This window comes from Schistocerca cancellata, chromosome 1, assembly GCF_023864275.1.
Source record: "Schistocerca cancellata isolate TAMUIC-IGC-003103 chromosome 1, iqSchCanc2.1, whole genome shotgun sequence".
Taxonomy (NCBI): domain Eukaryota; kingdom Metazoa; phylum Arthropoda; class Insecta; order Orthoptera; family Acrididae; genus Schistocerca; species Schistocerca cancellata.
Window position 1 is genome coordinate 209,073,385 of NC_064626.1, and position 12,441 is coordinate 209,085,825.

At 44.6% G+C, this 12,441-nt stretch overlaps 1 protein-coding gene across 1 annotated transcript in view; it reads left to right on the forward strand.

Moving 5' to 3' along the window:
• Positions 1-12,441, forward strand: part of LOC126156442 (uncharacterized) — a 109,602-nt gene that overhangs the window by 41,449 nt on the left and 55,712 nt on the right. The window contains exon 3 of the mRNA XM_049916314.1: positions 6,233-6,423. Within this exon, the coding sequence (XP_049772271.1) occupies positions 6,233-6,423 (191 nt within the window). The remainder of the gene's footprint in view (positions 1-6,232; positions 6,424-12,441) is intronic.

Genomic DNA, 12,441 nt, shown 5'->3' on the forward strand with positions numbered 1-12,441 from the left:
CCTGTGCAAGCTTCTTCATCTCCCAGTATCTACTGCAACCTACATCCTTCTGAATCTGCTTAGTGTATTCATCTCTTGGTCTCCCTCTACGATTTTTACCCACCACACTGCCCTCCAATGCTAAATTTGTGATCCCTTGATGCCTCAAAATATGTCCTACCAACCGATCCCTTCTTCTAGTCAAGTTGTGCCACAAACTTCTCTTCTCCCCAATCCTATTCAATACCTCCTCATTAGTTACGTGATCTACCCACCTTATCTTCAGCATTCTTCTGTAGCACCACATTTCGAAAGCTTCTATTCTCTTCTTGTCCAAACTAGGTATCGTCCATGTTTCACTTCCATACATGGCTACACTCCATACAAATACTTTCAGAAACGACTTCCTGACACTTAAATCTATACTCGATGTTAACAAATTCCTCTTCTTGAGAAACGCTTTCCTTGCCATTGCCAGTCTACATTTTATATCCTCTCTACTTCGACCATCATCGGTTATTTTACTCCCTAAATAGCAAAACTCCTTTAATACTTTAAGTGTCTCATTTCCTAATCTAATTCCCTCAGCATCACCCGACTTAATTTGACTACATTCCATTATCCTCGTTTTGCTTTTGTTGATGTTCATCTTATATCCTCCTTTCAAGACACTGTCCATTCCGTTCAACTGCTCCTCCAAGTCCTTTGCTGTCTCTGACAGAATTACAATGTCATCGGCGAACCTCAAAGTTTTTACTTCTTCTCCATGAATTTTAATACCTACTCCGAATTGTTCTTTTGTTTCCTTTACTGCTTGCTCAATATACAGATTGAATAACATCGGGGAGAGGCTACAACCCTGTCTTACTCCTTTCCCAACCACTGCTTCCCTTTCATGCCCCTCGACTCTTATAACTGCCATCTGGTTTCTGTACAAACTGTAAATAGCCTTTCGCTCCCTGTATTTTGCCCCTGCCACCTTCAGAATTTGAAAGAGAGTATTCCAGTTAACATTGTCAAAAGCTTTCTCTAAGTCTACAAATGCTAGAAACGAAGGTTTGCCTTTTCTTAATCTTTCTTCCAAGATAAGTCGTAAGGTCAGTATTGCCTCACGTGTTCCAACATTTCTACGGAATCCAAACTGATCTTCCCCGAGGTCGGCTTCTACCAGTTTTTCCATTCGTCTGTAAAGAATTCGCGTTAGTATTTTGCAGCTGTGACTTATTAAACTGATAGTTCGGTAATTTTCACATCTGTCAACACCTGCTTTCTTTGGGATTGGATTTATTATATTCTTCTTGAAGTCTGAGGGTATTTCGCCTGTCTCATACATCGTGCTCACCAGATGGTTGAGTTTTGTCATGACTGGCTCTCCCGAGGCCATCAGTAGTTCAAATGGAATGTTGTCTACTCCAGGGGCCTTGTTTCGACTCAGGTCTTTCAGTGCTCTGTCAAACTCTTCACGCAGTATCTTATCTCCCATTTCGTCTTCATCTACATCCTCTTCCATTTCCATAATATTGTCCTCAAGTACATCGCCCTTGTATAAACCCTCTATATACTCCTTCCACCTTTCTGCCTTCCCTTCTTTGCTTAGAACTGGGTTGCCATCTGAGCTCTTGATATTCATACAAGTGGTTCTCTTCTCTCCAAAGGTCTCTTTAATTTTCCTGTAGGCAGTATCTATCTTACCCCTAGTGAGACAAGCCTCTACATCCTTACATTTGTCCTCTATCCATCCCTGCTTAGCCATTTTGCACTTCCTGTCGATATCATTTTTGAGACGTTTGTATTCCTTTTTGCCTGCTTCATTTATTGCATTTTTGTATTTTCTCCTTTCATCAATTAAATTCAATATTTCTTCTGTTACCCAAGGATTTCTATTAGCCCTCGTCTTTTTACCTACTTGATCCTCTGCTGCCTTCACTACTTCATCCCTCAGAGCTACCCATTCTTCTTCTACTGTATTTCTTTTCCCCATTCCTGTCAATTGTTCCCTTATGCTCTCCCTGAAACTCTGTACAACCTCTGGTTCTTTCAGTTTATCCAGGTCCCATCTCCTTAAATTCCCACCTTTTTGCAGTTTCTTCAGTTTCAATCTGCAGTTCATAACCAATAGATTGTGGTCAGAATCCACATCTGCCCCAGGAAAGTCTTACAATTTAAAACCTGGTTCCTAAATCTCTGTCTTACCATTATATAATCTATCTGATACCTACTAGTATCTACAGGATTCTTCCAGGTATACAACCTTCTTTTATGATTCTTGAACCAAGTGTTGGCTATGATTAAGTTATGCTCTGTGCAAAATTCTACAAGGCGGCTTCCTCTTTCATTCCTTCCCCCCAATCCATATTCACCTACTATGTTTCCTTCTCTCCCTTTTCCTACTGACGAATTCCAGTCACCCATGACTATTAAATTTTCGTCTCCTTTCACTACCTGAATAATTTCTTTTATCTCGTCATACATTTCATCTATTTCTTCATCATCTGCAGAGGTAGTTGGCATATAAACTTGTACTACTGTAGTAGGCATGGGCTTTGTGTCTATCTTGGCCACAATAATGCGTTCACTATGCTGTTTGTAGTAGCTAACCCGCACTCCTATTTTTTATTCATTATTAAACCTACTCCTGCATTACCCCTATTTGATTTTGTATTTATAACCCTGTAATCACCTGACCAAAAGTCTTGTTCCTCCTGCCACCGAACTTCACTAATTCCCACTATATCTAACTTTAACCTATCCATTTCCCTTTTTAAATTTTCTAACCTACCTGCCCGATTAAGGGATCTGACATTCCACGCTCCGATCCGTAGAACGCCAGTTTTCTTTCTCCTGATAACGACGTCCTCCTGAGTAGTCCCCGCCCGGAGATCCGAATGGGGGACTATTTTACCTCCGGAATATTTTACCCAAGAGGACGCCATCATCATTTAATCATACAGTAGAGCTGCATGTCCTCGGGAAAAATTACGGCTGTAGTTTCCCCTAGCTTTCAGCCGTTCGCAGTACCAGCACAGCAAGGCCGTTTTGGTTAATGTTACAAGGCCAGATCAGTCAATCATCCAGACTGTTGCCCCTGCAACTACTGAAAAGGCTGCTGCCCCTCTTCAGGAACCACATGTTTGTCTGGCCTCTCAACAGAATCCCCTCCGTTGTGGTTGCACCTACGGTACGGCCATCTGTATCGCTGAGGCACGCAAGCCTCCCCACCAGCGGCAAGGTCCATGGTTCATGGGGGGGCCTAATAATAATACGAATGCAAAAAACATGAAATTTAAAAAAAATATGAAACTACCTCCAACTCCGTTAATTGCCTGAACTCATTTCAATCAAGAATTCCTACAGTGCAAATCCCATTCCTTTTCATAAGTTACTTACCTCACAGAAACTCTTCATAACACGAACTACAGCAATTACAGCAACTAGCAACTACAGCCAATTAAATAAAAAGATTCTGATACTATAGACTCTAACTAGTAGGAGGCATATGGTTAGCGAAAGAAAGATTTTGTTGAAAAGCAAACAATGTATTTAGAAAATTTTACCTTTTTAATATGACATCCAGTTCCAAATATTATGTGGGTGTTAATAATTCCACTGCCCAAACATTATCAACCAAACATCCACCATCATAAATTTCCTTGTGTATTTTCTTATAAACACGTCATTTCATCTCACTTTAAAATGCATGCCTTACCAACACAGTCTCTCCACTAAGAATATCATGTCCGTAAATACCTTATCCACTCTCTAACTTCTAGTCCGTCCAACGACAGACTCTCTTACCGAGGGCGCAGAGTGCTGTCAGCGATATTAACACAGTCTGTAGCGCTGCCAACATGCAAACAGGCTACTTGCAGTGTGTAGAGGGGACAAAATGCAATATATTTTTTCATTTTTTGTGGCCAATTTCACTTTTAGGGGGCTAAACACACCCCGAAAGATAATTTGACATATTACGAGGTTTGGAGGGAATATTTTTGAAACGATGGTATATAAAAAGTGTTTCTCATGTAAATGTTGATTTGTAAAAAAATTGTACAATCGAATTTGTAATAATCTGAAATTTTACAGAATGTCCCGCCACCATTAACGAATTTTGAAAAATGAAAACTTTTGTCACAACATAACTTAAAGACGCTTTCACGCTACATACATCCATGTGTAATTCAGCTGGTTTCCAAAATACTATTTTTGGAAAATGAGCCGTACACAGTGTGCTGTCAGAGAGCTTTCAAGATACCTAATTGAAATATCTAAACATTCATTATTAGTCTAGCTATTTATTTAACTTACATTGTTTTATGATCTAAATTGTTATTTTACGTTTTACACTCTTTTTAGTTTACCTTTTCACATACGTGTATTTTGCTAACTGAAAATAATAAATAACTCATTACAATAATGACAGTCTGTAAACAAATGCTTTAAACGTAAGATTTTCTTATACCATGCACATTAAAATGTACGAAATTTCTTCATATAATATACACGACAGAGAACACAATATAAAACAAATTCAGCATTATTTTAAATTATTGTGGGTGACCCTCTAAATATTCTGGTTTGTATCAAGAATATTTCAGTACATTACTATGTCTTGGAGAAGATAACTGATTATGAACTAGTGACTGCTGTTTAATTATCTTGTTTCTAAAGTGGAGATTGACATCATGTTCATTCAACAGAACAAGCTCTGAAATTCTTCTCACAAAATTCTTCCATCATCGAAAGCCGTGTACGTCTCACGACTGTAGCTGTGCCATCGAGCCTTTGGGATCACCGGGTGAACAAGTGCCTTGTCTTGCGGTATGATGATCAAACCGGTTTTTTCACACTGACCACCCGCCTTTCATGGTTTTAAAGGAAAGTAATGCTGAGTTTGGATCGAGAACTCGAGACTCTCTTTTTGAAGCACCAAATGACTTTGTGACAGCATCGAAATCTGGTGAACAAACGTCTGACCAGGTCAAAATATATTTGCATGATGTTTCCCTTCCCGGAGAAAAATCTGTATTATTGTTCGATTCTTGGGGCTTTCAGTGTGAAAGAACCGTACAGAGCATCGTACCTACTGACGTTCATCTTCCTATGGTTTAACTTCGGTTGAAATTTTGTCCTCTATTATCCTGTTCATGCCGTTCAACATATCCAGTAATTCTTCCTCAGATTCCTTGAGGATTATCGGATCTTGTCGGGTTGATATCCTTTCAGCTTGATTTTTACACTACTGGCCATTAAAATTGCTACACCAAGAAGAAATGCAGATGATAAACGGGTATTCATTGGACGAATATATTATACTAGAACTGACATGTGATTACATTTTCACGCAATTTGGGTGCATAGGTCATGAGAAATCAGTTTCCAGAACAACCACCTCTGGCCGTAATAACGGCCTTGATACGCCTGGGCATTGAGTCAGAGCTTGGATGGCGTGTACAGGTACAGCTGCCCATGCAGCTTCAACACGATACCACAGTTCATCAAGAGTAGTGACTGGCGTATTGTGACGAGCGAGTTTACTCGGCCACCATTGACCAGACGTTTTCAGTTGGTGAGAGATCTGGAGAATGTGCTGGCCAGGGCAGCAGTCGAACATTTTTTGTATCCAGAAAGGCCCCTACAGGACCTGCAACATGCGGTCGTGCATTATCCTACTGAAATGTAGGGTTTCGCAGGGATCGAATGAAGGGTAGAGCCACGGGTCGTAACACATCTGAAATGTAACGTCCACTGTTCAAAGTGCCGTCAATGCGAACAAGAGGTGACCGAGACGTGTAACAAATGGCACCCCATACCTTCCCGCCGGGTGATACGCCAGTATGGCGATGACGAATACACGCTTCCAATGTGCGTTCACCGCGATGTCGCCAAACACGGATACGACCATCATGATGCTGTAAAAAGAACCTGGAATCATCCGAAAAAATGACGTTTTGCCATTCATGCACCCAGGTTCGTCGTTGAGTACACCATCGCAGGCGCTCCTGTCTCTGATGCAGCGTCAAGGGTAACCGCAGCCATGGCCTCCGATGTGATAGTCCATGCTGCTGTGTAGGTAACCAGCAATTGTTGAGTGGGGGCCATTGATTTTTAATGCTATGATGCTTCTGTATACCTGGTTCTAAAATTCTTACAGCCAAAAGATGATCATTACCTGTATGGCTTACAAAGGTATCCATATCCCCAGATACGTTTGTCGTCTAATGAGTCAAATAGAACACATTTATTCTCTTTGCAGAGTCCGCCTCAAACAGCGTGCAGAATGACGTGTACTTCGTGATGAATACAGTGCAGCTGCCGGCCACGGTGACTTCGTGCACCTGTTCGGGCGTGGATGGCACGTGCGTTGGACAAGAAGGCTGCGCCATCGCACAGGGCGCGACAATGGATTACCACGCGCAGGTGCTCGTCGGCAGGGGCTTGCCGCCGGTGAGTGTAGCACGCTGCAGTCAGTCCGCTCTATACCCAGCTACAGTCGCACCAAAAAGTATTGCCACAGTTACATTTTAGTGGTTGTAGGTTAAACGAAACATATATTTCAGAACAGATCCCAGACACGTGCCACCTTATATTACATAGGTTACAAATATGTGCAAATCACCTGTCCGTAAAGTAACATACAGTATTATGAAAATAAACATCGCTCTTCTACATCTAAAAAAGTATTGGCGCACGCGTATCAATCGGACAGTGTGTTCGTTTTCTTCATTGATGTTCACCTTCTAATAGCTAGTGTGCATCCCTTTAGCATCTATAACAGCACGTAAACGCCTAGCAATGCTTTGTATCAAATTCATCTACATCTACATGATTACTCTGCAATTCACATTTAAGTGCTTGGCAGAGGGTTCACCGAACCACAATCATACTATCTGCCTACCATTCCACTCCCGAACAGCGCGCGGTAAAAACGAACACCTAAACCTTTCTGTTCGAGCTCTGATTTCTCTTATTTTATTTTGATGATCATTCCTACCTATGTACGTTGGGCTCAACAAAATATTTTCGCATTCGGAAGAGAAAGTTGGTGACTGAAATTTCGTAAATAGATCTCGCCGCGACGAAAGACGTCTTTGCTTTAATGACTTCCATCCCAACTCGCGTATCATATCTGCCACACTCTCTTCCCTATTACGTGATAATACAAAACGAGCTGCCCCTTTTTGCACCCTTTCTTTGTCCTCCGTCAATCACACCTGGTAAGGATCCCACACAGCGCAGCAATATTCTAACAGAGGACGAACGAGTGTAGTGTAAGCTGTGTCTTTAGTGGACTTGTTGCATCTTCTAAGTGTCCTGCCAATGAAACACAACCCTTTGGCTCGCCTTCCCCACAATATTATCTATGTGGTCTTTCCAACTGAAGTTGTTCGTAATTTTTACACCCAGGTACTTAGTTGAATTGACAGCCTTGAGAATTGTACTATTTATCGAGTAATCGAATTCCAACGGATTTCTTTTGGAATTCATGTGGATCACCTCATACTTTTCGTTATTTAGCGTCAACTGACACCTGCCACACTATACAGCAATCTTTTCTAAATCGCTTTGCAACTGATACTGGTCTTCGGATGACCTTACTAGACGGTAAATTACAGCGTCATCTGCGAACAACCTAAGATAACTGCTCAGATTGTCACCCAGGTCATTTATATAGATCAGTAACAGCAGATTAGGGGTAATTTTCGACCATTCTTCCAGGAGCACTTTCTCTAAGTCGTTTTTACCGGACGGACGCCTTTTTCTGCTTTGTGTGTCAAGATGAGCCCAAAGGTTCGCAGGGGGGTACAAATCAGGGTTCTGAGGTGGTGTTAGAACCCTTCTGGGGGCATTGTACAGTAACCACTCCCGGGTTTTCATGGCGGATTGTTTTGTGTCTTTGTCTTGCTGGAAATGAAACACCCCAGTAAGGCCCAATGTCTGTGCACTAGCGTGTAAATTACCTCACAACACGTCGATGTATCTCATATGATCCATTGTACCGTGGATTACAGCTAGATTTCCAACGCCGGACGCCGCCATAAGCTCCAGATCATGATACCGCCCCCACCGTGTTTCACTGTGGGGTGCATGTGTCTGATGTCGAGGTGCGTATTCGGCTTGCGCCAAACTGTCTTTCTTGCATCAATTCCGAACACATTGAACTTCGATTCGTCGTCAAATATCACACTGTTCCAAAACTCCATCGGCTTGCTGATGTAGTGCTTGGCAAATTGCAGGCGTTTCTGCCGGTTAATGTCCGATATGTATGACTTTTCCCTGGGATAACATCCATGCATGTCAGCTCATTCAACACATTTCGTATAGTTTCAACACTAACCGTCTTGACGTCGTTGTCTGAACAACCTCAGCAATAGTTGCTGCATTTGTAGCAGCCGCCGGCCGCGGTGGACTAGCGGTTCTAGGCGCGCATTCCGGAACCGCGCGACTGCTACGGTCGCAGGTTCGAATCCTGTCTCGGGCATGGATGTGTGTGATGTCCTTAGGTTAGTTAGGTTTAAGTAGTTCTAAGTTCTAGGGGACTGATGACCACAGATGTTAAGTCCCATAGTGCTCAGAGCCATTTGAACCATTTTTTTGTAGCAGCTTCCTTCCGAGCAAGTGCGATGATACGGTGACGCTCTCAGGTTGTAAACACTTTTGGAATTCCGGGACGACACTTATTCACTGTTGTTCCAGTCTCTTTATATTTATGAATGATGGCTCCTACCGTGGTGTAGCTAACAGACACCTGTGCTCCAATTTGTCGGTAGCTTCTCCCTTGTGAATGGAGCAATACCACTCTTTCACGCAACGCCACTGAATGTTCCTTCTTCTTCGGCCCCATGCTGACGGCTATCGCGCAATACAGCAAAATACTAGCGACTGGGCCGCCAACAACCAGCAGTGTCTATTGCGTCAGCAGATGGCATTCTGGTACCTGAAAACACAGTAATATACCGAGAAGCCACGCTCTGTGCCAATACTTTTTGTATGCAGAGGTTTGCCCTTAACACTGGATTTCTTTGTTAATGGTAGGCACTGTGGGCAGAATTGTAATGTCTGGTATGTGAGGTAGCACGTACATGTGCTGTGTACCGGAAGGTGCGGTGTTTGTAACCAGCAACGATAAATACTCACGTGTGCCAATATTTTTTGGTGCTATTGTACGTCATAAGGGAACACCCAAACGATCTTTCACGAGCTTATTACACCCATCTGTAGCGTTCCTTCTAAACGAGTGGCGACGCAGTCCGCAGACACGCCGGGTACTGTTTATTTTCCCTTGGGGGTTGGACAAAAATATGGAAACATGCGAGAAACGCGTGGTTGAACATAAATGCAGACGAAGCCTATAGATGCGCTCGTTTATCTGACCAGAGACGGCGCCTGTACGAGGTGGTACCCAAGAAAAAAATCGAAATTATTTTTTAAACCTATATATTTTCAAATTGTTTACAAAACAACCTTATCCGCTTCAAAATACTCTCCATTGTCCCACCAATGCTTCCACTGCTCGAAGCATTTTTTGTACGAGGGTCACTCCAAAGGAAATGCACACTATTTTTGTAAAAATACAGTTTTCATTCTGCATGTGTGTAGATACATCCTTCCCGCTTGTTTTCAAACTTAGTTCAACCTGTTCCCGTGAGTGGCGCCGTCACAGCATGGCTGCTACACTTGACGTTCGACAGAAGCAACGTGCTGTCATAGAATTCTTGTGCTGTGAAAACGAGACAGTGGAAAACATCCACAAGAGGTTGAGAAAGGTGTACGGAGATGCTGCTGTCGATTGCAGTACAGTCAGTCGGTGGGCGAGCAGGTTACGTGATGAAAGTGGGCACGGCAATATTGAGGATTGTGCTGGCAGCAGCAGACCTCGTACTGCACACACTCCACACAAAAAAAAAAAAAAAAAAATGGCTCTGAGCACTATGGGACTCAACTGCTGAGGTCATTAGTCCCCTAGAGCTTAGAACTAGTTAAACCTAACTAACCTGCGACCGTAGCGGTCTTGCGGTTCCAGACTGCAGCGCCTTTAACCGCACGGCCACTTCGGCCGGCACACTCCAGACAATGTGCAGAGAGTTAACGAACTGGTGACTGCTGACAGACGCATCACAGTGAACGAATTGTCACGCTACGTTGGGATAGGGGAAGGAAGTGTTTGCAGAATACTGAAAGTGTTGCCGTTAAAAAAGGTTTGTGCCAGGTGGGTTCCCAGGATGTTGACAGTGGCTCACAAAGAAACAAGGACTCTCGCTTGTGGACATCGTGCCAAGTGGAACCACCATAAATTCTGATGCATATGTGACAACACCGAAGAAAATTCAAGCTCGACTGAGTCGTGTTCGACCACATAGGCAAAACCAGGATGTTTTGCTGTTGCACGACAATGCACGGCCACATGTCAGTCAAAAAACCGTGGAAGCGATCACAAAACTTGGATGGACAACACTGAAACACCCGCCTTACAGGCCTGACCGGGCTCCATGTGACTATAGTCTCTTTGGGAAACTGAAAGACTCTCTTCGTGGAACGAGGTTTGAAGATGATGACTCCCTTGTGCACACAGCCAAACAGTGGCTCCAACAGGTTGGTCCAGAATTTTACCGTGCGGGTACACAGGCGCAGGTTCCAAGATGGTGTAATGCAGTTGAGAGGGATGGAAATCAGGTGGAAAAATGAAAATATTGTTCCTAAAGGATGTATCTACACGCTGTAGAACTTTCAAACATGTAGAATAAAAGATGGATTTTAAAAAAATAATGTGCATTTCTTTTGGAGTGACCGTCTTAGTAATCTTTAGAAATAGCTGACAGCTCCTCCCACGTTTTTGTGTTGACTTCTTCAGTGCTGTGAAATCGGTGTTCTTCCATGCCCTTTTTCATGTATGGAAATAAGAAAAAGTCGCACGGTGCCAGGTCAGGCGAGTTAAGTACGTGGGTCACCGGGATCAAGCCATTTTTAGCCAAAAACTAACAAGAGATGGCTGTGTGTGCAGATGCATTGCCGGGATCGAAGAACCAGTCTCCTGTCTGGCAAAAATTGGGTCTTCTTTTACAAACACTGCTGTGCAATCTTCTTAATACTTCCAAATAAAAGATTTGATTAACGGTCTGACCTGGGGGCAAAAACTCTGAATGAACTATGCCATTGCCATCAAAAAAGCAAATCAGCATTGTTTTGATGCTTGGTTTGACTTGACATTTTTTGGATGGGGTGACGATGACATCTTCCATTGTCTTTGTTGTGGCGTAGCAAGACAGCCACGCCACTAGGAAGTAGCCGAAAGGCACGCGTACACACACGCCGGCTGGCGTGAGTTCTGGAACAGGATACTTGGTGAATGCTATAGAGAAAAATATGCAGTTCCTCGTATACTTAACTTTATTCCATCATTGTGGTACATCGCTCTTGACGATACAAATGAGACTATCTTCAGATACGGTTAATGGCGCCTTGCTAGGTCGTAGTCATGGACTTAGCTGAAGGCTATTCCAACTGTCTCTCGGCAAATGAGAGTAAGGCTTCGTCAGTGTAGTCGCTAGCAAAGTCGTCGTACAACTGGGGCGAGTGCTAACCCGTCTCTCTAGACCTGCCATGTGGTGGCGCTAGGTCTGCAAGTACTGACAATGGCGATACGCGGGTCCGACATGTACTAATGTACCGCGGCCGATTTAAGCTACCACCTAGCAAGTGTGGTGTCTGGCGGTGACACCACATTCCTCCCCCGCAAATCGGCGAACGGTCGTGTGATAAGGCTGCCGCCCGCCGTGGGGGGGGGGGGGGGGCCCATGTTGACGTATGCGATGAGGTGGGGAGCCTAACAACAGGCGAGGCTGTGCCACCCGCACCCGGCCATTCGGTCCGAGGGGAGCTAGGAAACGCCTGGAAACCTACTCCAGGGTGCACGTCAACATGCGGCGTATGCGCCCGTAAAGAGACAGGAGGGGCCGAAGGGTCGACCTCCATTGCGTCGGGGCATCCGACGCGCGATGACGCCATGGGTTCCGGAGCGGGCAAGAGTTCCATGGCGGAGGACAGCTGGTCACGGGAAGCGATCGGCGGCGCGTGACCCAGGGAGGCGGATGGCGGCTGCAGCGAAGCGTCCTCTGCGGGCTGCGCCGGCGGCGGCTGCGGCGGCGGCGGCGCGACGCCATGGGGCAAAATGGAAGGCATCGTCGGTAACACCTGGGGATGAGGCGAGCCAGTAGATGGGTCCCCAGGGCGCTGACCGGACGGCTCCGTCGCTGAAAGCAGACGGGGAGCGGCAGAACCCAGGCGACGACAGAGGCGCAGCTGATTGAGATGCCGACGCACCTCACCAGAGGCCCCCAAAACCAAATACATCGCGCGGCCGAGGCAGCGAAGAATGCGCCCTGCGAGCCAACGCCGTGAACCGCGATAGTTGCGATAGAATACAACGTCGCCTGGAGCAAAAGCAGGAGTCTGCCGCTGCACAGG